Source organism: Camelus ferus, chromosome 12 (assembly GCF_009834535.1).
Source record: "Camelus ferus isolate YT-003-E chromosome 12, BCGSAC_Cfer_1.0, whole genome shotgun sequence".
Taxonomy (NCBI): Eukaryota; Metazoa; Chordata; class Mammalia; order Artiodactyla; family Camelidae; genus Camelus; species Camelus ferus.
In genome coordinates, this window is record NC_045707.1 from 47,150,624 (window position 1) to 47,177,644 (window position 27,021).

The 27,021-nt window shown below is 39.1% G+C and overlaps 1 protein-coding gene and 1 long non-coding RNA gene across 3 annotated transcripts in view; one reads left to right on the forward strand and one right to left on the reverse strand.

Annotated features, from left to right (window-relative positions):
• Positions 1-2,667: 2,667 nt before the first annotated feature.
• NUDT4 (nudix hydrolase 4) lies at positions 2,668-18,538 on the reverse strand. Its single transcript, XM_032493632.1, is given in 5 exon segments — positions 2,668-5,348; positions 5,640-5,724; positions 7,937-7,981; positions 8,830-8,940; positions 18,008-18,538. Coding segments are annotated over 5 exon segments (546 nt in total). The 5' UTR covers positions 18,107-18,538; the 3' UTR covers positions 2,668-5,142.
• An 86-nt stretch (positions 18,539-18,624) lies between these two features.
• LOC116667727 overlaps positions 18,625-27,021 on the forward strand; it is a 305,537-nt gene continuing 297,140 nt past the window's right edge. For both annotated transcript variants that reach the window (XR_004324745.1, XR_004324746.1), the window contains exon 1: positions 18,625-18,978. This is a non-coding gene — a long non-coding RNA (uncharacterized LOC116667727). The remainder of the gene's footprint in view (positions 18,979-27,021) is intronic.

Sequence of the window (27,021 nt, forward strand, 5' to 3'; positions counted from 1 at the left end):
TTATGTTCAAGAGTAGACTACTCAAGACTTTACACCAGTCAGAATTAGCTTAGACATGATGGTTTGATTGTACTAAATTTGAATTTGGTGCTGTTTTCCTTATGTTTTGGCAGGAAGCACTAGGACTGAGTAACCAAAGGAGTAGGGCCAAATTCTTGCAACCCGTTTCTTCATTCTGAAACAGTAAGTGTTTTGGGCTTTGCAGGCCATAGGTCTGTCTTGGTTACTCAATCTCTGCCACTGTAGTGAGAAAGCATCCATAGACAATTCTAAACAAATAGGCATGCTGTAATTCTTATAAATTATCTTCACCTGTCACAATGTATTTTTTTTTTTTCAACCACTGAAAATGTAAAAAACACTCTTAAGCTTGTGTGCTGTATAAAAACAGCCAGGGGCTGGGTGGGGGGGAGGGTGGTGGTTTGGCCTGTAGGCTGAGTTTACCCTTACCCCCTTGGTAGTGATTCCTCATTACTCTTGTGTTAGAACCAAGATGTTGTGTGTCTCCTCCCCCTTTTAAAAAGTGATACATTACTGTTATTCCAGTAATAGAAAAGACTTGTGTAGTTTTTCCTTTTTCTGTGTTGATACTAAGATACACATATTTTGATGTTATATACAGATTGAGCATTTATCAATCCATTTTTTATTTAAGAAATCATTGAACATTTTCAAGTCAAAAATTTCTCAGAATGTTAAATCTGAAATCTGTAGTCCCCTTTAAAGAATATGACTTTTAACAGTTAATGCTGTATAGTGTTTTTCAGTTAGCATTATTGAAAGGCCATCTATGGCAGTGCATTTCTTTTGTGGAAGTATCTATTGAATGGATGGCCATAATTTCCCAGTTTCTATGGTTAAATTGATGCCAGTTTCATAAATTCTGCAGTACACATCTTTGACCATGTTTCGGCTGCACAGCTTGTTTGTTGACTAGATTCCCAGAAGTGGAATTGGTGAAAGGGTTATATGTATTTAAAATTTTGACAGGTACTATTCAGTTGCTTTTGAAAAGGCCATACCAGTTTACTCTGCATCCTTACCTGAATGTCAGTTTTATGTTTATGTAATATTCCGTTATATGGATATAGTACTAGTTAACCATTATCCCTTTGGGCCTTGATATTTTATTTCCATGTCTCACCACTTTAGTTGCCTTATCTTGGTATATCTGTGCCCACATTCCTGGAGTTTAGATCCCTAGTGTAGTAAAGTGATCAAAAGATACCTTTATTTCTTGATACATGTTAATAGCCAAATAAAGTATTTTTTTAATTTCACTAATTTGATTAAGGAATGACTGAGTAAAAACTGAGAAAAGTGGGAAGATTTACAATACTACTACTGTCTGGCACTGGTGTTTAACTAGAGTCAAGAAATGTGATGCCCAGAGGGTAGCAATGCACATATTGGGAAGAGTAACTTTTAGGATAATTAGTTGAAATCATATCAAAGAGGAATTTAAGACTAGTTTCTGAGTAAATTAGGATCTTTGCTATAGTACAAAAGTAGGCCCAACATAGTAGGCCTTAGGGGCCTTCACAACTTACTGCCAGAATTTGGCCAATGGCACTAGTTAGGAAGGTATTAAAAATAAGAGGGAGATAAAGTAGCACCAGGGATGAGATCACTTCTCAGCCTAACTTTTGGTCTACAGCTCCATGTAAAACGTTAAGTTTTTGGTGGGGGAATCACATTTTTAAATAAGATTTTGCTTTTGAAGTCTAAAAAAAAAAAATAGCTGTAACACCTTGAAATCATTTTAGGAACTTCTGATATAGAAGAAACAACTTAGATAAGTTACTTATCTCTGTTTCACTAGCTCCTTGAGGGTGGAAACTTGTTCTGTGCTGTAGCACTAATGCTGGGCGTAAAGCAGATGTTGGTAAACATTTTATTAAGAACTTATGAAACAAGGTATTGGATGGAAATGTCATTTGAGACAACTACACAGCAAGTTCCAGCTGTAACAAATTCACCACAAATTATACTTTAATAAACTTAACTAGCGTCAAACTAGTTCTGTGTCAAACTTTGTCTACAAATTTCTCCTTTAAGAGACCTGTAGAGAATTCTTGTATTCCTCTATGAAGACAACAGTAGAAAAATGCCAAGCTGTTTTCCTCCAGTTTAACCCTACTCAAAAACCAAATGCGATTCCAATAGAACTTTTATGTGAGGATTCTAATGTTGGTCTTGGATAAACAATATTTCGAGTTATAATGGGAGGCAGGGTGCTTAGCTAGTCACCCTTTTGAAACAGAGCTGCCAGCAATTAACACAATGGTTGTATATAAAGTGTCTGCAACATATTACAGCAAAGTACTCACAGGATAAGTCAAGAGCCCTTGAAAATTACTAAAATAAGAACACAAATCCCATTAGTGAAGGAGAACAGCAGTAAGAAAAGCACAGTGGCACACCATTAGACTGGTGTCCAGTACAATGCAAAACATACATGGGGAGAGTATGGCAACACCTTACTGGTGAGCTGTTCCTTTTAACTCAGTTAATTCCACTAGTCAGGATCATAAATGGGAAGTGCATAAATGTACTACTAGTAAGAGAATTATATGACCACCAATGGGAGAACAGTAAAGTCATTACATGGAGTGCCAGAATTTCACTTGGACAGTGTTAGAACTATGTTTAAAAAAAACCCAACAATTTATTTCAATTTTTTTATTTGATATTTCCAAATATATAAAACATCAAGATTCTTACACCAATTATCTCAAATGAGACCATACAAAGCAATTTTAAAGTGTATACAACAATCATTCCCCCCTTCAGTTTTGCTACTTTATACAACTATGGGATAGACAGAAAATTGAATGGCATGTGCCTAGTTGGAAAATTTCACCTGTTTACAAAAAAAAGGAAGAAATTAAGAAAACTCAAAATCAAACATGTAGGATACTTGCTACTTTGTGTCTGCAAGTCAATTTACAAACTTTTTTTTTTTTTTAATTTAGTAGGCACATGGGACTGAAAATTTTAGCTGCCCAGTTTTATCCAACTACCCAACAGAAAGCAGCACAAATGAAAGTCCCAACACTCTGTAAACTTTGAGGGACTGAGAGAGTAGACACTATTTTTTATCTGTAGTAGATTCAATTGTTGAGCCTGCAAATGTAGGCTTTTTTCTCTTAACAGAAATAAATATCCTCAGGGCCTTTCCTCTAGTTTTGATGGGCTGAGTTCAAGAATAGTGAAGAACCCCTCATGTGAAATTTAAAGTGTGACAACTCTGAAGTATTCTGATGCATTATACAAAATTTTGCTAGTTGCATAGACCAAAGACAGGTGGTTTGCTAAATGGCACTGAAGAAAATCCTGACCCAAGTGGCACTACTTGGTCCAAATGTTACTGACCAAAGAAAATGATACAACAATATTTATAGGCTCACCTTTAAGAAATGGTTGACATTAATACTGTACATATTTTACACATCAAATACATAGTCCAAGAGTTTATAAAAGAAATTCATGCATTATTACCTTTAAGAATATCAATGTACAACATACCCAGGCCCCCCAGTACTTGTGACATTTCAGGTGGACACAGTGTTATGTACAAAAACAATCCATTTCTCTGCTGTGTTAAGTATATAATTTAAAGAAACTTCAGAGATTGCTGAGGAAAAAAACTTAGTCCATTGAAGATTGATACAAAGTGTCAATCTGTGGGATTTTAAAGTATTTCCTTTTTAAAAAACACCCAGAAAACATAACCTCTGTACAAAGAAAAATATAAAAATTCTGGAAGATCATGTCTGATCACACTACATAATTTAGAATGAAATGTCAGTGGTTTAAAGTTTTTCTGTCTTATTCCTTTGGCAGCCTTAATTTGTGAACTAATACTCGTATTTAGCTCAGCTGCTTTTATGGCACAAGAGCTCAGTTTCAAAATGGTGGCACTGATTTTCCTTATAACAGCACTATTTTCAGCAGCAATTATATTTTTAAAGGTTAACAATTTGTACAACAAATGTCTAACTATGCTTATTCCTACTTTATACTCAACAGTTATGATCTTTACAAAAAGCTAATATCTACATAGAGAACCATCTTTTACTTGCCCCATCTCATCTCTGACTTGGTTGAGGAAGTACAGGCATTTCAGACTAGGTATTTATGTGTTTTAGATGGGATTCTTGGATTTATGTGAATATAAAGATAAGACAAAATAATTCTTAGGTACATTCCAGTGTCCCAGTAATTAGTTACATGATAAATAGTACCTACCTGCTGACCACCTATAAAAGATGAGACATTCTGAGGCACCCTAAAAACCTAGGTCTGTAACAGGTGAACAAGAAGGCCATTTTACTCAATTCTGATGCAGTCACCACTGACTGGTATTTAAGGTGTTTACTGGTAACCAGCAAGTTTAACTGAAGAGATGTCACTAAATTCAAACTGAAAATATATATTTAAAAGCAGCAATTTACATTGAGGGAAATATGGTTCTTGTGTGTTCTGTGTAAAGAGAGATTATGAATAAAGGGAATTGGCAACTGAGCACCCTAATTCAATTCCATGAATACAGGTTTCATGATAAGATATCTACTACATGCATTTTGCTTACAGTAACTGCCTAAAAATCACCAGCTCTATAGAGTTAAACTTTGTGTTTTAGGACTTTTGAGTCATAAGGGAATTGGCCATATCAGGTAGCTAGTGACATAGTACCAGTTGTGAAAATTGAGATAAATGAGTTGACAAATGGATTCATTGAATATGTTAATATTGTGAATGAGAAGACAATTCACGGGGATAATATACCCACAAGTATGTTGATCTGACAAAAACCACAGACTGACATCAAATGGATAAAAAAATACTGGGGAAAAAGTGAAAATGCCAACCAAAATAACAAGGTGGGTGGGCTGGGTGGGAGAGCACATTTAAGGCATCTAAAAAAAATTCCACATGGCTTTGGCTTATTAAAATATTTTACACTATCTTTTTTCTTTTTTTTAAAAGATTTGAAAGCACCTAAAAAACATGCAAATTGTTAAAAAAACCCACATGGCAAATTCAGTTTGTAAGCGTCATTCAGATGTTTGCCAAGGAAAATAAAGAAGCCTCTGCCCATGAGATTGCACATGGTGGAAGAGGTCCTTCCAACCCTGTCTATCTTATGCTGGATGGCAGCCCAGAGGTTCTCTGTGCAGCAGCTACAAACAAGGTGTTACTCTCTGGAAGGGAAGGGACTGTGGAATTTCCACTGGTTGGCGAGCAACCCAGCTTTAATTTTTCCAGATACTCTGCATGTACAGGCTTATGACACTGGAGAACTTTGATGGCATCCTTTACTTTGAACCACTCTGTCTTCCTTCCTAGAAAACAGTATGAAACTGGTTACTAAAAATGAGTAAAAGTCAGTTTTTAAAAGCCATACCCTATTAACAATGTCCCCTTGATCCTCCCCCACAAATAATGACTTTATTTTTGGGGAATGGCTTAGACAACACTATGTTGGGGAACAGTTTTAAAATAATTCAAATATGAAGATATATGTATGTTGATCTTCTTTAAAAAGTAACCAAAATTAATTTAAGATGAAAATTGGATACATGTATCTAGTTTTGAATTAAGAGAATTCAGATAGCAAAGGGAAAGGAATTTACCTATATTAACAGAATCTTCCCAGTCTTCTAATATTTCAGTGACAGTAAGGACATAGACATATGTCCTGTGCTTTCTGTCTTGGTTCTGCTTGAATATAAAAAGAAAAGCATTTTAATCTACAGGAGCTAGTCATATATACATTTTTTAGTAAAAAAAAATTCAGTTGTGGCATACGTTAACATAGTCTATTCGGCAACACAGGCAAGTATGCTCAGTCATATAACCCAGAACTTAAGTCAGTTTACATAAGACAGAACACTTAAAATGGTGAAATTAGCTCCCAATACTAAACTTTTAATACTTTGATTTCTGTCTATTAGACAAATAATTTTCATAAAGAAAATCTTAAGGCTGGAATGGAATCTACAGTAAAAGAACTGTATTGCTGTCTTTATCTTAGGCCCTATTCCCTCGGGTTAAAAATACCAGCTACCTTTCAAGACTATTGAAAACTGCTTCATTCAGGACCTTTGTAGAAGAGCAAATAGCCCCAGTTCCTTTAGAACATGCTTCTTAGAGGTTCACAAGATGCATACAGAGCACAGCCCTACCAAGGCTGACTTGTGTTTAATTTTGAACCTAGACAGTCTAGAGGCCTAGAGGCCTCTCAACCTTGACTGTCTGTCTCATCACCCAGGATTTTTTTTTTTTTTAAAGAGACACTGATTCAGTTAGTCTGACATGAGGTCTAAGCATTTAAAAGCTTCCAGGCAAACCATGCACAGCAAAGGTTGAGAATAATACCTGGGTCAGTCCACTTCTGGAATGCAATATTTTAGTCCTATATGCTCAAACTCAATTTTTACCCATATTAAAACTGCCACTGAGCCTTGTCTCCAGGTTCAAAATTAAACACAATTCAGCCTTAAGATGAGGGAGCTCACCTTCATCTTAAAGTTAGCTTTGTTTGCTATAGTCTAAGACTTTAGATAATTGCCTTAATTTTTCCCACCACAAACCACTTAAGTAATCCACTCATTCAGTGTCTTATGTCTTTGGGAAGGAATAAGAACAGCACAAATTAGAGGCATTCACACTTAAAACATTACTATTTATTATTTTTAAGAGTCCGTTGTCTTATCTCTGTACCCGGCATTCAATACACTTACTCTGCTATGTTCATAAATTCACTGAAATCACCAAAGTGAACAGGCAGGACAATTCTAATTTTCCCTTTTATTTTCTAAGGGAAAGGTACACTGATTACTATTTTCTGTTCAGATTCTATGAAATGTAAATATTATTTGTAAAGCACTTATTACCTTCCCATGTTATACAAGCTCTACTTAAATGTGTGAAGTTTTCTTCAAAGATCTTGCCAGCATATTGACAAACACGCTATTATATGTACCATGGCTACTAAGAATTACAGAAACCTGTGATGTGTTTTTCAGTTCAACCAGGAGATGGTGCTATTTAACTGGGTAAAGCAAGTGCTAAATTCTAGGAAAGTGACTAGTACCTTGAGAACTTTACTTTTAACAATTACTGTATTTTGGGAGTCATCAATTCTACCAAGTGCTGTACAGATTTTTTCCTGAATTCTTGTAAAAAGGCTTAAAATTAAAACTGGTAAGGACTACATTTATATAATCCTACCAGTTGGACTCAACTAACCCTTATCTTAGGAAAAAATACTGTCACAATGTGTCTGGTAAACCATGTATGTAGGTCTGAATCTTGGATGAAAATATTAGTTGAGAATAGCCTAAGTCTCATGACCTGACCTCATTTCTCCCCACCTTTGATAGAATACCTGTCATTTCCAAATTTCCTCTCCACAAATTCCATTCTGCCTTCAGTAATAACAGGTTATATAACAGAACTGTGTGCTCCTAGTGTCTCTTCTATGTGTTTGAGTTTCGCATTCCCATACAGTCCTTTCAGGATAAAGTCATTATGTATATCACCCAGTGTTATGTGCTGAAGGCAAAGGATACATTTCCAGACAGTATCCATAAGAGATCTAAACTCCTAGGTGATACTGAGGATACTGTACCTTAGCCTAGAAAGTCTAAACAGTATACAGTGAACCAAGAGGTAAGTCTGTCCATAGCAGCTCCACTATACTGTCATATAAAAGCAGTTACTACTGTAATATGCTATGTAAAATCAATGGTATATGAAAGTTAAGCAGCTTTTACTTCCTTCCCTCCTATTCCTTATGAGTTGCTTGCTTACTGATAGTTTTTAGAGGCATGTCTAGTTCAGGTTGTTGCCAGATTATCTGGCTGGCTAGGAAGGAAGGATCATTAATTCTATCATCAGCAAGATGAGAATTACTTTTGTAACTCACCTCAAATATGCCCAGGAGTCTGCCTGATTTTCCTTTGACTCCAGCCTATTAAAAAAAGATGAAATGTAAAAATTTTACCTTGTCATTATGAAATTTATGTGAAAGTTACTTTCTCTCTGCATGCTACTTTCCCACTGCCCAGTCCTTGTTCCTTTTACCCAGTCCTGTAACAGACGGACAGGGACTTCAGCATGTGCCCCATTCTAATCCAGACTGCAGACTGACAGACTGGTACATACTGTTTCCTCTGTTGAGAAGGTGCTCATCCCTTAAGACCCTTCTCTAGGAAACCTTGCTGATGATACACCACACCCAATGAGAGTCTTAGCATTCACTTCCCTTTTACAGCCTAACTGGTGTTCAAGGAGTTTTTACGGCACTTGATCTATGCTGTTTTGCCTGAGAAAAAGCAAGTTCTATTTATCGTCAGCTTTGACAAGATAAGCGGGCCAACTGTGCTGTGCATTTGTGATGTATGTGCCCCATTTTACAGAACTTTAAGAAAAAGCGAGTAAAATAAAAGCAATTGGCTTCTTATTTGTTTGAAAAGTAACTGTAGCACACGATGAATGTCTCTGAGCATTCTTACTCAGTTAATATTAATCTTGCTCTGAGGCGAAGCCATCATGTTATGTATTGATCACAGATCAGACTTGTCTGTTATATAATTGTGTGTTACATAATTCTGAGGGACTTCTACATTGATATTAGCTCTATTTTACCAGGTGGAAAAAAAATATCTTAGACAAGTGCTAGCTGTAGTCACATGCTTTAAAATGTTGAATTGGACAACCAAACAGCACTCACATGACCTGCCTGTCTTCTCGCCTGCTGTATGTGGCAAAGTGCCTTGTTTGTGAACCTCACACAGAACACACTACTCTTCATCTTACCTCTTCGTAAACCTCCCTCACAGCAGCACCACCAGGCTCCTCCTCGGGCTCCATTCCTCCTCCTGGGACAATCCACTGGTCTGGGTACCGACTACTGCTCACCAGCAGCACCTGCAAGGCCGACCATAACTGTGAACTCCCAGCCCCAGGGGCACTATGGACTATAAGCAACATTCTCAAACCTCTACAAGGGTGGAAATTTCTCTACATTAACCCATTTTTAAATTTCATTAAAATTATTAAGGGGACATGTTATACCACAGAAAAGTAGTTGACTGCCTTTGTAAACACTGTCTTTTTTAATTCAGAATTCAACAATAACATCATCACATTACTAAATCATTTTGTAACCGACAAAGTCATTTTAACTACAAGATTCAATTAGCCAAACTCTCTAATTCTTGGATACCAACAGAAGACAAAAGCAGAGACTTGGTTTACTAGCCCTAGTAAACAGTAACTATGGGCTCTGACCCAGAGCTGTATGCACTGAGGTTTGTGGTCACATCTGTTATTCTTAGTTACAGAATCTCATTAGTTATTCTTACAAAGTCAAGGATATGTGACCTCTGGCAGGTCACCTTGTTCCTTCACCTATAGCATGGATGCATACTCAAAGAAGATAACAGGTGCTGTGAGAAAAGAACAGGGAAATCATGTAAAGCTAATGCTTAGTACAGAGAAAGTTCATATTTTTACACCTAGGAAGAGGTGGAAGGAGGCATCCTTCATATTCTAAACCTATATAAACAAGCTAAAGCCTCTCCATTTGTTAACAGGCAGCTATAATTTATGATCTAGAAGGGGGATGGCAAGTTATAGCCTGCTGCCTATTGTTTGTAGAATCCTTGAGCTAAAGGTGGTTTTTATATTTTTAAATTATATAAAATTCAAATTTCAGTGCTCATAAATACAAATTTCAAGAATCCAGTCACACTCATTTTTCCCATGTAGTCTATGGCTGATTTCATCCTACAGTTGCAGAATTGGGTAATTTTGACAGAGACTGTGTGGCCCACAAAGCCTAAAATATTATTTGGTCTATAGGAAAAGTCTGCAGATCTGGGTCAAGGATAGCATTAAGCTTGAAATGTGCACACACTTAAAAAAACTATTATCACAGAGTATACTATAGGTTCACGTTTCTTAACAGTACCTGAAACAAGAACTATATATCCATATTGTAAGTGAAAACTTGTGGGCTAGGTGAGGTTGAAATTTCCCAGTTAGAAAAACAAAACAAAACAAAACAAAACAGGCTATGATAAATAACCAAATGATGTTTATGAAGGTAACAGAAGTTCTGACCAAGCTGAACAAAACTGCAAAATCTCCTTGGTATACTGCTTTCAAGTAAATGCAAACAGTTCTCACCAGATAAATATTACCAACTGAGAGCAAGGCTTGATCCCCAGTGTGGGTTCTTGTTTGTCGACACTGTGCCAGCTGTCTGCCCAGCTTCCTCAGTGCTGCCAGAGGAACTGCTGGCCCACAGGCCATTCACAGCCAGCCCGGGATTCATGTCCTACTCAAGTAAGCTGCCAGAATTCAACCTTCCCTAACTGGAAAGTTCCAGGCTGACGTAGTAGTTTAGCAAGTTCCATCTTTCCCCCAAACCTCTAAAACAGAGTTGGAAGATAAGGGAACACCTGTTCAGACATGTAACCTCCTTAATGTGAAAAAAAAGCAGCATGTCTTTGCCTATGGATGCATCACCACTAAAGAGCAGCGATCAACCAAGGCTCAAGCGGTCTGAGCATCGTTTCTTTCACTCTTGCTCTGGACAGAACTCTACTGCTCCCACCAGCATCACTCCTCCAAGTGAAAAGTGAGCAGAACAGTGGCAAACACAGAGAAAGCACTGTAAATTAACACAATGGTTAACAAAGCTTTAGCTAAAGTACTAATGGTGACACTGAGGCACCAGCAAGTCCAAATATAGCAATTTTGGTAAAGTGAAATGTAAGACAGCCTTAAATTTAAGCTTTCTTAAGTATTAGCAAATAGGGCTTACATATCAAAATTAGAAACTGAAGAGCTAGAATAAACAAATCTAGCAAGAACTGGGAAACACAGGTTTCAACTTGAAGGTGTTTGTAACTCTACTGATCATAACCAATATGTATTTCACTCCTTGATGCTCAGGATGATGGGCACCAGTGCCCTCTGTAAAAAGAAGTAACTATCCTCGCAACATTGTTGAGGGTTAGTGAGTATTAAAAACCTTAGATTCTGGCCTAAGCACTCACTGTTGGCCATTACTCGTTCTTTGGCTTTCTCACTAATTGAGTTGAATTCGTTTATCAAAATTAGCTTTTCCCCCAAATTCTGCCAGTTTGTTTTTTATAATTACTGAAATTACTGAGAATTAATGATGAAATGAGGACAGAAAGGAATTATCAAAAAGGCTCTGCAAAGATTCATTAAAGGTGGGTTGTTTAAAACTGCTATCAGATTAAGTACTTTTGTGACTACTAAAAAAGACTGGAAGAAGGAAATAAAAGTTAAAATTCTACTTTATATAAAGTGAACTGCAAGTCAGATTTTACCTTTGTATTTTATTCAAAAAGGAGGCTTGCTGGGGTCTATGGTATTCAAAAGCTTTGACCCTATGTCTAGACTGGCAAATGAAAGTAAGTTTTAAGTTAAAGCAAAAATGTTTAAGGTACAAAAACATTGTATCTTGCATCAAGGGAAAAGTAAATGGTCCTGACTGCAGAGTTGGAGGCCTCTTTTCCTGGTCACTAGCTGTGGGTTAGAGATAACCTGCTTTCTATCATCTGGATAAAATTCTTACTACACAATTACATGCCTTTTAAGTAACCTCCTTGAGTATCTTCATAATGGGACAGGATGGGGTATACGGGGCTAGCAACAGGAAAAGTACATCCTCATTTAATAAACAGGGAGTCTCAACAATCATCGATGTTTATAATGTTTGAGTCCTGAAAAAATGAAATTCAGTGTCATGTATCTAGGTCAATGACTTTATGTTCTTATTTGACTAAGACAATCGTTAACAACTAAATTACGTAAGATTAATCATGTTGAAAAACCATTGGTAGAGTCTGTGTCTGTTTCTGAACATTTAAGCTTCCGATTTAAAAACAAATCTTTATCTACAGGATATCATTATCATATGACTAAGCTTCTCTTCCAAATAATTTAACCAAAACCAAGAACTTATCATGCAAGAGTCCCTTGACATTCCAAAATGATTAAATTTGATGAAACCATTAACTTCAAATGTATCTCGCAAAAAAATTTAAACGAATAATAAATACCTAAGGTATAGAAATGATCAGCATCTAAACTACTAGCTTAAAAGATATAAGCCTTTGGTGATGGTACAGATTTGAAAACCAGTATGTTATTAAGTACTTGCTTACTCATCTTGAGTACTTTATTCAGAGTTCAAATGAGGTCAAGGCTACATAGGGGTGGGGTGTCGGGGGGGGGCATGGAGGCAGTTGTGATTAAGAAAGAGCAAAAACCGAGGGATATACTCCATAGACAAGAGTAAACAGAATTATGACAGAGGTCTGCCAGGGTAGAAGAAATGAATCTAAACAGCATAAGCAGAGACAAGGACAATTAAAACCCTTCCTACACACTGGAAGACTCTAACCTATAGAACCACATCACATAGTATTATATTATTCAATATCGACCTCCACACAAAGCCATCTAAACATTCTATAACACCTCCAATGTACTAGATCTACAATACAGCTTCAGCATGCTAACTCATGCTCTTAAGTAAGAATGGTATTACTGAAGTAACAAAGACAGGTTATAAAAGCTTATTCAGCAAGAGGATACATAGAACAGCTGACAGAGACATACACGGTCATTCATAGGTTTTAAATTCCTTTTTAACTACCTTTCTAGGGATGTTAGATTTGGGGCACCCAACAAAATGACAGTCTGTTACCACATTAGTGACAAGATAACAAAGATGTAAGTAGACATTCAACCTTCCAGATAAGCCAGAGCTGAGACCAAAGGAAAGATTTATAAAAAGGAGGCTAGCCAACCCACCAAATTGCAGTTAGACTTGAATAACACTCAAACCCCAAAGCCAATGGTGTCAGAGTGGTGACAAGTGAAGACACTTCTCCGATTCAACCTGATCACCTTATAATAGCAGCATTCCTCCCACTACACTATCAGGCCTTACCCCTCTTTTCATGTATTGGACAATCATCAGAATAAAATACCATTAAACTGGCATTATTAAGTCACTTCTCACACTTGTCTTTTTCTTAGATACCTAATGTTTTCAGCATTTGGAATAGAAGTATTTCTTACTTAAAGTAGTAATAGTGTAGTGATAGTGGTCAACTTGGAACCATGAAGGTTTGTCTGTGAATTGAAATAATCTGTAGCATAGATTCTATACCCTGTTATCTCCCAACAAGTCCTCCTCATTGGGGATGTGGAAGAGTGTGTAGACTAAAAATGCTGTTCAAGGTCTATGTAATACAGTTACACCCTCAGAGGCTGGAGGTACATGGGATTGTTAGGTCCTTAAACCAAGGGGCCCCAAGTTGCCCTCTGTGTTTCAGTTTTTACGTTTACAACTGCTCTTGGCCACGGCCCACCTCTGGGAACTAGTCACTACAAACTACCAATTCTTTCCCCCCAAAATACAAAGCTATCCAGAGAACCCCTCAAGTGATCCCTAAATTTAAGAATGAAGAGCTTTATTTCGTGGATTGTAGCTTTTTAGAAGCTGTTTTGGGGTTGTTGTTCTTTCTTCCTATATCATCATGAACAAGGAGGGCATGAATGGCTGAAACTACCTCTACCATAGGCATTTGGCCAAAATTAGGCCAGCAGCACATTAGAAACACCCACTACACACACAGACATTTTAAAAGATATTAAGTTACAATAATAGTTAACAATAGTTATAACAATATCCACCAACCACTGCCAACTGATATTCTTAAGCAAATTAATACTACTTTTTGGACCATAGAGACAGAGTGCTATAAGATCAGAAATACCAGCGCATTCTGTGAAAATGTGTTTAACCCAAATTAGATTATGTGGATTGGTAGACAGAGGTATGTCAATAATACTAAGTTGGGTTGATCATGACTTTTTCTCTCTGAGCATGTCAACGTTTTGGGGTGATGCAGTAAGCTTTTACACAATTAGAGAAAGCCTTGGTGATATACCAAAACAGTAAGAAAAAAATAGGTGCCAACTGTACAGAAGTGCCTTCCCCTGAAGGAAGTGGCTGGTTGAGTAGCCTAAGTAGCCCTTCTCCAGGTCTGGGAGAGCTGCAGGCACAGATGAAGAGGACTGGTGACATTTCCCTGTGTTTAGAAAAAGCCATCTTTGGATAGTTGCTTTAATTTTAATGAAAGTGATTTCCATTTGAAGTATCTTCAAGAACTTAAATCTCTGAGGAAGTTAAGAGCCCCAGAATATATGTCTGAAAAAGGTGGAATGCCTGTTGATTTTAAGCATTCAAATGCTAGTAGAGGTTAAGCACTAATATTTCTTATTGGGATTGTTTTTGTTTATTAGAGCTCTGGTCTTAGAGTTTCATAGGTCATGAGACTCTACTTTGCCCAGCAAGTCTTAATTTTAATGCATGATTTTGAAGAACCCAGACATTTCGGGAACATACATTTGATATTCTATTATCTGTAGAAGCAGCCCCTGGCTCAAGGAGCTTAAAGGCTAATTAGAGCAAAAAGTTCAAATGGAAGTTCTTAAGATTGTTTTGTCAATGTTTCTGCCTTGCAACTGTGCCTGGATTCCACCAGGATCAAGTCATTTCTATTTCTCTCTTTAGCAGACATTCTGTCAGATCATTCTCAAATGTGAATACACTGAAAATCGAAATGTTCCTTGTTCAAAAGTAAGAGTTCCTTTCTTGCCTAGCAACTGGTTAGCCTTACATTTAAGGTGCTCTATGTTTTTCAGACATTATTTATTCTATGTCATCCTAAGCTGCAGCCCAACTAGACCAGTCCCAAGTCTGTTTGTGATACCTGGTTCTTCCTTTCCCACTCACTGAAATCCATCTCCAAATGACTCATGTTGGATCTTAACCCTGCAATACCTGATGGCACTTTCACCTTACTTTATTTCCCTTGAGATCAGTCAGTTTGTCTAACCTCCCACTACAGAATATGCTCCTTAGGAGCTGACACCTTTTATCTTTGCGCATCCCTGTTCCAACTATCATATATGCAAGTATGTTCAATGGAATTCATTTCGGGTTACCTTTTCTGAATGTACTGTCCTCTTTCACTGCACAAGCACAGTATCCCAGCTACTCTATGGGACACTTCTTTGTTGCCTTGTCTGGAAGCCCAACTGTCAAAACTAAGGGTGGTTCCCTACAAAAATAACTAGCTGGAGAGAGGATCAAATGGACATGAGATTTAGAAATAAAGGACCTGGGGCTCAAAATGACCTGCCAGCTTCTGTGACCTTGGGACAAGTTACTTCTGCTGTCTATACAAGTGCTAATGCTTATTATTTACCTCACATGGCAGAAAAAGATAAAATGGGAAAATACGTAAAACCATGCCCCAAGGAACAGAGAGCCAGATCAGAGTACTGCATAGCTTTTGAGGGTCAAACAGCAGTTACTGTTTTATTTCAACTTACAGTCAATAATAAACATTTCACCCTAAAGTGAAGCATACATTTAAATCTCCCAAACCAGGATCTAAGTGTTCTTAACCCATTACGGGGAAACACTTCTCACCTTTTAGCTAAAGAAGCATGGGTTCAGGATAGTTTGGAGCCTATCCCTGTAAGGCTAGCAAAGAAATTTCAACAGAGTGGGAATAAATTAATAACAAAGCAGCAAGATGTCCAGGGAAGCTAACTAACAAGATTCGTTCTGTAATTATAATACAATAGCAAGCATCCCGACTACACACAGTAACAGAAATTAAGATCCTGCAGATCTAACCAGTTTTAAAGTTGGCTATGCATTATTTAGAGAATTACAGAGCCTTCCTTCAGAGCACATTCTCTAACAAACTAATTAACTTGGTTTCTCAACCTCCAGGTCATGAGATTTACAATTTTTTACATAACAAATTAATTGAATAAATTCTCCAAATCTTGCTCCTTACTTCATTTTATAATGGCACTGGTCTCTTAACTAGAGTCTAGGAATTTAGCATTTATTACAGGAGAAACAATTTCAAAGCATAAAAACAACTCATTTATTTGCTAAGGTAACTTCTGAAGCCCTCCTCAGACTTTGCTTTACCATTCACACAATACAGATCATTTCAATTTCTTCCCATTTCACATATTTTCCCCTGGGAACTTTTTCAAAGCCTGAATTCCAAGTTCACGCTACGTCAACACTTCAAAGTCACCACTTCCAGAAAATCTCTCAAGCTCAGCCTCACAAAATCTCACTCATTCAGCAAATAGCATGCACCCAATCGCTGTGGGCTGAGCCCAGCATCAGGAGCAGCGACTGGATGCTGAATTCTGCCTCTACTACTTCCTAATTATGTCTCTGCAGCTGTTTCCTCACCTATAAACTTGCACTAAAATGATTAAATATAACAAAGGTCTTCAGGCAGTGCCCTGCACCTAGGAAGCACTCAACTAAGAAAATAATTACGCAATAGTGAGCCAATCATATTTGATCCTTGACCTATCTTGATCACTTTGGGCTACTGTATTCTTTTATATTCAAAGTTTGCCTGTAATTCAGCCCTTCCCTCAAGGACCTTCTAGTCTTTTTAACCAAATGCACTTAATGCTTGTTAACTTTGTAAATGCTAAAAATCTTTCCTGTTCTATTTTCTGGCTGTCCTAAGGATGCCCAGCTCAAAGACACCAACTTCTCCTGAAAACTCCTTCGGAATTTAAGTTTAACTGTTTAAAGGCCCTCAACTGAGCACCAGATCAGCACTATAGGGCTTAGTTTCTTTTCAAAACACAAAGGCAAAACAAGAGTTTGAGGAGCGCTACTTTGAAGCACTTTGATTTTTGTTAGCATAGTAGGAACAATTAAGCCACTGAGAGTACAGTATGTCACCGTCATCCTAACTACAGGGACTATCAATAAAGAAGCCATTAAATTCCCATCTCCAGCTTTAGCCTGGTATTGTACTGGACACATTTAGCTATGGAAGCAGAACTCAGAATTTTAATGTTTTCCCTGCCTAATCATTTTAGAACTGGCAATGCTAAGAGGCTTTCGTTGACTACCAATTGCCTGTTATTGCCCTAAGCAAATTTAGGACAGCGAACCAATTTAATTTAAATAAATGTAACTGAAATAAGTATAAAAACTGCTCTCCAGGAAAACCTCAAGGGCCTCACTCTCAACCCAGTGCTGATGGATGAATTATAGAAGACTGCTTCCTCTTAGAACAAGAAAGACTGCTCCTCTTCAGATGTCAAGCAAAACACAGCAAAGAAGCTTTAATAAAAATGCAGGGAGCTAGAGATTACTGTCTGAAAATGGCAACTTTGCCCACCTCTAGTCCATCTTCTCCCTTCTGGCGTGGTTCCACATTCTTCACTAACCATCTATCTGCAGTCAGAAAACTTTAAAAGAGGAGGCTTTGTTAAAAAAAAAATTATAACTATGCCAAGTGCTTGTGAGTTAAAGGATCCACTTAGAAGGAGAATTAACAGAACGAGACCGAATGGTTTTATAAAGCACGGGGACTGTTTGGCTATTCCACAAACATGCCTAGATTTAATCCGAAACCGCAAACTGCTGTAACATGGGAGGAAAATGTAACAGAGGCAGAAAGGCCTGGGCTCACGCCATTTCTACACTCTGTTAGCACTCAACGTTTATCTCGTTTTACGCTCAGTTCGCAGGTTAAGATAGTGACTCCCGTTAGGCGCGACCTAGACGGCCTGGGACCTTCCCAGGGGCCAGGGGGCGTCTTAGCCTCCCATTCTAACCACGAGCCGGTGGGAGAGCGTAGGGCTGGGCGAGCCCCTTTGTTTCCACAATCTACGCAGAGGAAGGAAGGAGGGAGGGCGGGAGGGAAGGAGGGAGGAGGCTAAACTCTCCCAGCCCTGGGGCCAGACTGAGGGTCGGGCGGGGAAGAGGATGGAGAAAGGGAAAGGCAAGGGCAAGGACCCTCCCACTCCGACCAGCCCGGACACCCACCCTGCCGCCCCAGCCTAGGGCACAGTGTAGGCCGGCCGCCCTCACCTCGTCCTCCTGCTCGCTCCGGAAGCACAGGGACGCCGCCCGCTTCTTGAAGCCCTCGCGGTCCTAGGTCCGCGTCTGGTTGGGCTTGAACTTCATCATAGAGGCGGGCTCTTGCTGCCGCTGCTGCTCCGGCCGCCGCTGAGGGGGCCCGGCCGCCGCCACCCCACCGGGGAGTCGGGGCGAGAGCAAGTCGGGGCGCAGGGAGGCGAGGCGGCGGCGCGGGGAAGGGGCAGCGAGGCCGGTCAGTCCCGGAGCCGGCGGCCGCTCAGACGCGGGGCAGTGCGCGAGCGTCGGTCACTGGAGCCCGGGTGCCGGAGAGGAAGCGCTGCCTCTGCCCGGGCGTCTGCCGCTCTCCATGGAGCCCGCCGACCGCTCGCCTCGGCTCCCTCCTGCTGCTGCTGCCGCCCCCGCCGCCGCTGCTGCCGCCGAGGGTACAGCGAGGCTTCAAGCTCGAGGATCGCGCCACGAGAAGACAGTTGGAGGAACTCCCGCCGACTGGGCAACAGCGCCGCGGCAGGTTTGCGCCGCCCACTCCGCCGTATTTAAGGGGGCCGCGCACGCCCCACCCCCCCCGCGCGCCCCGCCCCGCGCGCGCCTCTGCGCCTGCGTGAGGGGAACCGTTGCGGCGGGGGAGTGGTGGCGGGGACGGAGATTCGGCCTGCGGGCGGCTGGAGTTCCGCGGGGCCTGAGAGCTCGTGCTCGAGTAGAGCGCGGGAGGACTGGGCTCCACAAAAATACCAGTGACTGGAAAGAAGCAAAGACCTCTCCCTCCCTGGTTGTAAATCCTGTGATTTTCCTTGTGAGGACCTTAAATAGCACCTCCTCGAGTGGGGCTCTAACTACACGCCTCCTCAGCAAAGTCGCACCCTGGTCAGGAAATGCCAGGAGGCTTCGCGGCGATTGCAGTCTCCGCAGTGACTTGTAGACGTCCAGAGTGCGCCCGTGAAGTGCGGGGAGAGAAGAGAGTGAAGGTGAAGACATTGGTTAAGAGGTTTTATTGGTTTTGTTTGGTTTCCAGGGGAAGGGAGATAGAAAATTTCCTTTTTATTTTTAAATCTTTGGTTGTTGGGGGTGGGGGGGAGGTTGCGGTGCGTCGCTTGGATTCTTTCAAGAGTCGACTCAAGCATAAACGTTTGTTTGAAGCCATGGGTAACATCTCCCACTTTGTCCCACCCTCCAGAAGGCATTCATTAACACTGGCAATGGCTAATATCTCCGAAGTGTGGCTCATGCTAAGTAACAGGCACCGCTAGATGCTGGGGCCACAGCAGTGAATAGAATGGAATGTCTGCTATATAGGGGCTTACAGTCTCTCGGGGACAAATTTTACTTTTTCATACAAGCGCTAAGATAGGAGCCCAGAAGCTTATCTTGGTTTAAGGAAGGTGTTAAGGAAGCTCTGGTGAGCGCCCTCCCCCACCGTCCCCCGCCCCTGCCCTCCTGTCCCCTACACAGAGCCCTGGCTGCTTAGGTCCAGGCACCTCTGACCGTTCATTCTTCATTCCTGGAGGACCTACTGTGTGCCAGGCACTGGCATCTAAAACCAGCCCCAGCCCTGCCAGGAACTTAGGCACCTGAGAACAGGCAGTCAAATATTACACAATCACACAAGTACAGGTAAACTATTAATGTGACAAGACCTCAGGTGGTAGAGGGTTTTATGGGGAAATTTGACTAGATCTGCAGGTCAGAAAAAGCAACAGGGCATGAGCTGAGGGCTAAATAAACCAAAAGCCTGGTGAGCTTTTGAGGCTGAGGGACTTACGTAAAGTCTAGAGCAGGAGGGATTGTAGAAATGAAAGGAAAGGGCCACTGTGGATGCAGATGTGGTGCGGGAGGTGGGTTCCACCTGCGGCACAGGAGGCTGTGAGGGCTGACGGTTCAGAGCCTGGGGGCCCTTGGAGAGCCAAAGCAGGGCATTGGTCTTCTTTTTCTACACTCTGACCTCCTTTAGGTTAAGGACTGCTACATCTACCTCATCTTCTTATCCCCAGAGTTTAGCAGTTAAAAGGTTATACAATGACTTAATGTTGAATAAGTGATTTAAAAAATGAGGTTTTATCACGGCACAATTGGAAATCTTATCAAGTCTCTGCAGAGACATTTCTAAGCTTTCTTAGAGGAGCCATTTGAGGTTTATTTCCAGATTTACACACAAGAACAGAGCACATCCTATTAGGGACTCCAGTACAAATAATGTGCAAATATTATTTCTAGATAATTGCTTCAAATTGATAAAAGTGATTAATCTCACTGTAGTCTTTTTAAGTGACAAGGAAGATTAAGTTTCCCTCTGCTTAAAATTCTTCAAAGTTCTGGTTTCTAGTCAGCATTAAAGAAATACTGGTTGATTGGATGTTGGTTCACTCGAGGCTTTCCCATTTAGTAATTATATGAGGTGAGGCACGAATCAGAACTGTGAAGGAAAGAGGAAGATGCCTGGAACCAACTCACCAAAGGAAGGAAAGGCAATAGCACAAAACCAGTGGGCATGAGAGTGGGACCACTTGCTTCTGGTTCCAGACCATAGGATTTGGCTGAAAAGATCTTGAGTTCAGGTCTCACATGTACCAAATTACTATATATAGCTTTTCTCACCTCTCAAATGGACATAATATAATTTTACCATCTTGTACAAAGCTTAACAAAACAGCTTAGGATACTACAGTGGATGTGAAAGTCCTTTAAAATGAAAGCATTTAAAGAAACATAAGATTAATTTATTGGTAAGGAAATTTTAGTTGGAGATCTCTCTTTTCCCTTACCTCAAGGAGAAGTAATGTAGAGGGCCAGGTGCTTGAGGAAGATTGTGGATTTTCACATTGTGAGGGAGGGATCTTCATTTGAAAGGAATTCTGCAATAAGTCATTTAAACCGGAGAATGCTTTGATCTCCCCCTTTTTGTTAATTAATTAACTTATTAGATTTTTTCAGTTATTTGAGAGAGCCCTAACAGAAAGGGGAACTCTGACTAAAATGAGAGAGTAGAGAAAGGCCGAATTACAAATGCTAGGTGTTCATTTTCCTGTGTCAGTTCCTCAGTGTTGGGTGCACACCCCAGCCCAAAGCTCCCTGCTTAGTATTGTCTCACATGTATTATGCATCTGAAATGTGCTTAGGCACTGTTCAAAGCTTAGATCATATCCAGTCAGATCACAGTTGAGATAGATGCAAGCTTGTTTTTCCTCTACAGGGCTGGTAAAGACTGGGCTACACTGGTTGGTTCCCTTGGGGATCAAAGTCCAAGTTCAGGTTAATCACTGTTTAGTTCACTTACGTCAGTGTTGTCTTACCTTGAATTTACACGCAAAGCCATTTCTTATACTATTTTCAAATATTTGGAACCTCAGAGAGGGAAACAGTTTAACATTTCCTGTGTAGGATACTTCTTTTACTTGGGTTCTTTTAATGGTGTCCTAGGGTGTCTTGGAGGCAGTGTGATAGGGGTGCCTGCCTGTGTGTGAGTGGGGAGCTTGCCACCTTCTTTTGTGACTTACTCACAACGTTACCGTGAAGTAAGCTTCTCTCATGGTAAAACTGATCATGACAAATGATCCCTTCCTGTGTCTTATGATAATAACAGTCTTTACTGAGTGTTAGCCAGTGCTGGGTTCTTCTCATGATCTCATGTGAATGATCCCAGTAGTAGCCCTGTGAGGCAGCTACTATTAATTGTTTCCATTTTACAGGCAAAGTAACAGGGGGCAGTGTTCTTTTTTTGCAGTGCATGTTCTTAGCCCCTGTGCTGTATTACTGTGAGCTTGTCTCGCTTCTTCTATTACATGGTAATTATTTCCTGTGTGTTGTATTCTAACACTGCAGTTTCTTTCCATTTTAAAATGAAAAGGAGCTTTGTTTAAGATAGAATCTGAAGACATTCTTACAATGAGACATGAAGTGGAAGTTTTGATTAATTTCAAATCACTCAAAGTGATTATTATTTTTTTTCCTTTTACCAAAGGCACAGACTAGAATGGAGTGAGCAAAGTTTGGAAATTCAAAAGCCTAAAGTTAGATTTGAGCTTTAGGATGAAAAATCCTAAGAGGTGTACATCAATCCAACCAGCATTTGCAAAACTTTAAAAGCAGATGGTTTGGCCATTTATAGTCTTCTTTTTTATTGAAATAAATGGTTTTCAGATTTACAACCCATTTTCTATTTTTTCAATTCCTGTTTACTGCAGAGCACTTTGTTTCACAGGCATCATATTTATATGCAGTTCTCTGTGGCTAATAAAATTGTTTACTGGGAAGCACACTTCCTCCTTTCCTTCTTTATCGTTCAGAGAAAGGTATATGCCTAGTGCTTATCTCCTTGGCAAAGGCAATGACTTAACATTTTCACTGACTCCTCCAGGACAGCATTTTGAACTTCTGTTTCATTCAGAGAGGGTTGTTTTTGCTATATAACAATTATGCATTTTTGTTTGAGGATAAAGGCTAAAAAAAGAATGCCCATAGAAGAACACATATCAATTAATTGCAATGTATGGATTTTTTTTTTAACACCTTCATTATGGTATGATTCCTGTACAGTAAACTACACATATTTCAGACGTATATGGACCTTGTTTTGATCTAGAGTCAAACAAACAACAACAGAAGACATTTAGAAGATAATGTGAACACTGAATATTTTATGTTATTATGCAACTATTGTTACTTTTGGGGGCTGTGATCATGTTTAAAAAGGGGAGTTTACCTCTTCCACCAGCAGTGACAGCAGAACTAACAAAGCAGAGAACATCATGGAAGAAAGGAAACAACAGCAATATGGAAACAATAATAATGATAGCATCTACTGAGTGCTTCCTAGGTGACTGTCTGTGTTCTACCTACTTTACACGTACTCGTTTATTCTTCGTCATCATACCCATTTTACAGATGAGAAGACTGAAGCACAGATGAGTTAAGTAACTTACCCAGTTCACAAAACTAGAAAGTGGCAATTGAGATAAGAGTTGAACTCAGGATTCCAGAACTATAATTATCATCACAGTGACAAACATTGATGGCAGAGCTAACTACCAGAAGACAGAATAGCAATCTCTAATGGATGCGTTACCTTCAGCTAGAGACCACTGCACTTTTAGATGAAGATAACTGGCAGGTGAATTTGCAGTCAGCTCAAAAGTGTATAGACCTGGGACAAGTCTTAGGCAACTGAAAATTTTTTATACGCCTAAAGACTCAATTAAATCTTTGAATGCACAACAGGTTCTTATAAAAAAGTGAAGGAGAATTTGAAGGAAAGTATGTTATGGAAATCTAACAAATATGAACAAAAAAAGACTGGAAATTTCTACACTAAACTATTGACAATTGGGTATCTTTCATGTTGGGATCGTGGGTGACTTAAAATTTCTTAGTTATGCTTTTCCTCACTTTCCAGCATTTCTACAATGTATATGTATATTACTTTGGTGATTTTTTTGTTTTAGAAGGAAAATCTTGGAAATGATAAAGACAAGCACTAGCTTTTCTCATACTCCACCATGGGTTAATTGCATCTGTTTGTAGAGACTAAAGCAGAGGAGGTCCTTGAACTTTTCTGGCTCTTTGGAAACTCTTTTGATCAGGATTAGAAAAGATCCATACAAGTACATTAATTTGGTCCTGATAGCTGAGTTTATCTCTCTCTCCCTTATAAGTTAAAAGGAAGTTATTTATTGGTAATTATAAATATCGATTCTAGATTGTGTAGGTGTGCATTGTTTTTGTAGCTTTTTCTTTTCTTTTTCTTTTTTTACGCTATAGGTTCCTACTAGCAGAAGCCCCTCAAAAGAGGCCTCTAAAGGATCATGAACCTCTTGAAATTGTACACAAATCACGTGTTTGTGTACATGTATACATTCTTTGGAGAGAATGAGTTCACAGCTTTCATACATATTCAGGGAACCCCTTAAAAGGATTAAGAACCACTACCTGAAATGAACCCACCTATAAATCCCAGACAAGGGCAGTGGGAGTCTGAATTTTTTGTTAGGAAGCTAGAGTCAAAGTTGGAATCAGGTGACACTGTCAGTAATCCAGGTATGGGGTTCAAGAATAAGGTATTATAGTTTTGGGTTGATCATAAGCTTATAAATCAGAATTCAGATGTAGGAGCAGAAACTGGAACCAGGAAAGAAGAACAGAAAGAACACAACACAGGCAGTTTTAGTAAATACCTGTTGCTTAAAAAGGAATTGATTGTAGATTTGGGTAAGACAGGAAGTTTTCTAGTAGCAATTACATATTCCGGTATGAGTTAATGCATCTGAGCTAGCAGATAACTACGTGATTACTCCAACTCTCCTTCCTAAGGGGTCTCACCACACTCTATGAACAGTCTACAAGAGATTCAGGGATGATGGGCTCCCTGCTTTCTGTTACTTCGTTACTACTTTCACTACATTTATAAATTATGTCGGAGGCTTTAAAATCTTTAGGGAGTGAGCACAGAAAAGTGATTATTTTTAATAATAATAATTAATAATAATAAAATAATAGAAACCATATCATACAAATGCAGATTATTGTAGGATCAAGAATGGATGGTTAGTAGGACTGATTTTCATGAAACTTTGCATGAATTTACTTCTATAAGTTCAACACAAACATTGTGGTAGGCCCTGTGGAGGATACAAAAGAAGTAGAAGACAGAGTTCTTAACCTCAGGATGTTTGCAGTCTTTTCAGGAAACATGAAGCAGTATAAAGCACTATAATAGTGTAGAGCAGAACGTTTAACTCAATGTGGTCAGGTGCCAAATTGTAACCACATTCAGAAGCTAGTTGAGGGCTTTTGGAAACTGCTCTTCAAGGGTAACACACATGTGCATACACCCCTGCACACACACGTGTGCGCACAAGCAACACAGGACCCTGCCCCTCCCTAATGAAAGTAGCTTTCATGATCACTTTCCCTTTCATTTTTAAAAATAAAATTAGTAATATGGTGTATAGAAGACATGTTCTATTTCAGTTTCATGTTCTCCAAGAGTCTTCTATATTCTAGTTTTCTGTAAAAGTCACATTATCTTAAAAGGCAAACATCCATGCATAGATGCTTTTCTATTGATGAATTTTTCAGGCTGAGCCTTTATATATCTAGTCATCAAAGAAAAAAAGTATTGTTCTTCCTTATTTAACAGAGTTTAATAATGTAGGATAAATATTCACTTATTTAATTTAAGCCAAGCATAGTGGGTTTTTCTGCATTTAAGAGACACACTTGCATTTCCTAGTTTTGTTTGCCATTTAAATCTCAACCATAGTTTTTCAAATATAGTACTGTATGTGAAGATTCATCTTTATCGCTTTTAACTATCTGGAAAAATGAATGCTAAAGTTATCTTTGGTTCCTACTTCTATGTGGATTAATTAGATAAGAAATTTAAAAAATCCACATTTGAATAAACTCAGGGATGTTTCAAGACAGAATACATCAGTATATGCTTGAGGAAAATACTGAGTTTATATCCGATTTGAAACTGAAGCACAAAACTGTTTTGAAATATCTGATCACAGGAGCACAAGCTATGTCTCCATGGGCTCTCTAACGATATCATTTGCCAAAGCCACTGTGTTGTTCTAGTCTGTAGGAAAAGGCTTTCTGGGCCAAAAGACAAGGCATCTGTGCTCTGGTGGCAGTGCCTTTATTCCCTTCATCTGTTTTCTTCTTTCTGGAGCGGGGTCATAATACCTGCCTACCCATCTCTCAGGGTTTTGTGAAGACAAACTGATAAAAATTGGAAACATTTTGGGTAAAACAGAACACATTCAAAATTTCAAGATAACTTTCTAAGGAAAAACTTGACTTAAGTGAAAATCAAATGGAAGTATAATGATCATAACATTTCATTTCCCCCAGATTACCAGGGAAATTTCAAGGAAATTAGGTTTTAGGGAGACTGTAAATTCTGTATCACTTTCAAAGCATTCCTTCCCACTGTGGTGATTCCAGCCATGTGGGTTCTGTGAGTAACATCTGCCCCTACTCTGTTGCTGGCAAAGTCTAAGGAGCATAGGAAAAGATGAATGATTTGTTGGAAAGACACTTAGGGTAAATAGGAGATTGCTATTTACAAATGGTGTTGAAGTTCTTTGTTTAAGAAAGTGTTCCACAGAGATTTAGGAACTTGTGGCAAGCTCATCAGACCGTCTAGTCACCATCAAAGGCAGTGATGGGACGAAACCTCTGCGAAGTGTCACATAAGAGCCTGAGTTTTCTTCTTCCCAACTGCATATCTTTATACCACTTCTCATTTATTTGTACTCCTTGTTCAACAGTCCTCTCTTCTCACAAAGCCTTCCTAGAACTGGTCCCACCTTCAGGTCAGTAGAGGCTTAAATAAATTTTTCTTGAGGAAATTTCAGAATAATTCCTGCTTCTGTCCATAATCTAGTGATATTGTACCTGTTTTTCTCAGCTAAAGGAAACTGATGGCTAAAACACTTCCTAAACTTTTGTCTATTGCTGCCTGCACCTTCTTTGAGGAGTTCTTGTTTACTCATCACTAGTATTGAGAACTTTTAAAAGGGTTAAATCCATATTATTATTCCAAAGTATTTGGGGAAAAAACCCCAAATGTCTAGTAATAGAGAAATGATTATATAAATTACAGTATCCACTTCAAAGAGTACTATGTAGCTATAAAAAACTATGCTTAGTTTCTAGAAAAAAGGCAAGAGCTTGTTACAAAGTTAGTTTTTTAAGTATAAAAAGTAAATATAATACAGTCATAATTATATGAAGATCTTTGAATATAGATGGGGTTTTTTTCTTTACCCTTTCCTGTATTTTCCCAATTTTCTATCATGAGCAGGTTCATTTTTATGTTAGAGTTGCTTTGTGGTATTTTTCCCCCAGCCAAATCTTACTTACTTTCACATTTGGTTAAAAAGAATAAAAGCATGTATAATCCAAACCATAATGATTTAAAAAATTCTGGAAGGACTGGTGTACAATGAGTGAGTTCACTCCAGACCACTCACCTTTAAGTTAGACCTAGAGATCAGCCTGTTATTTGC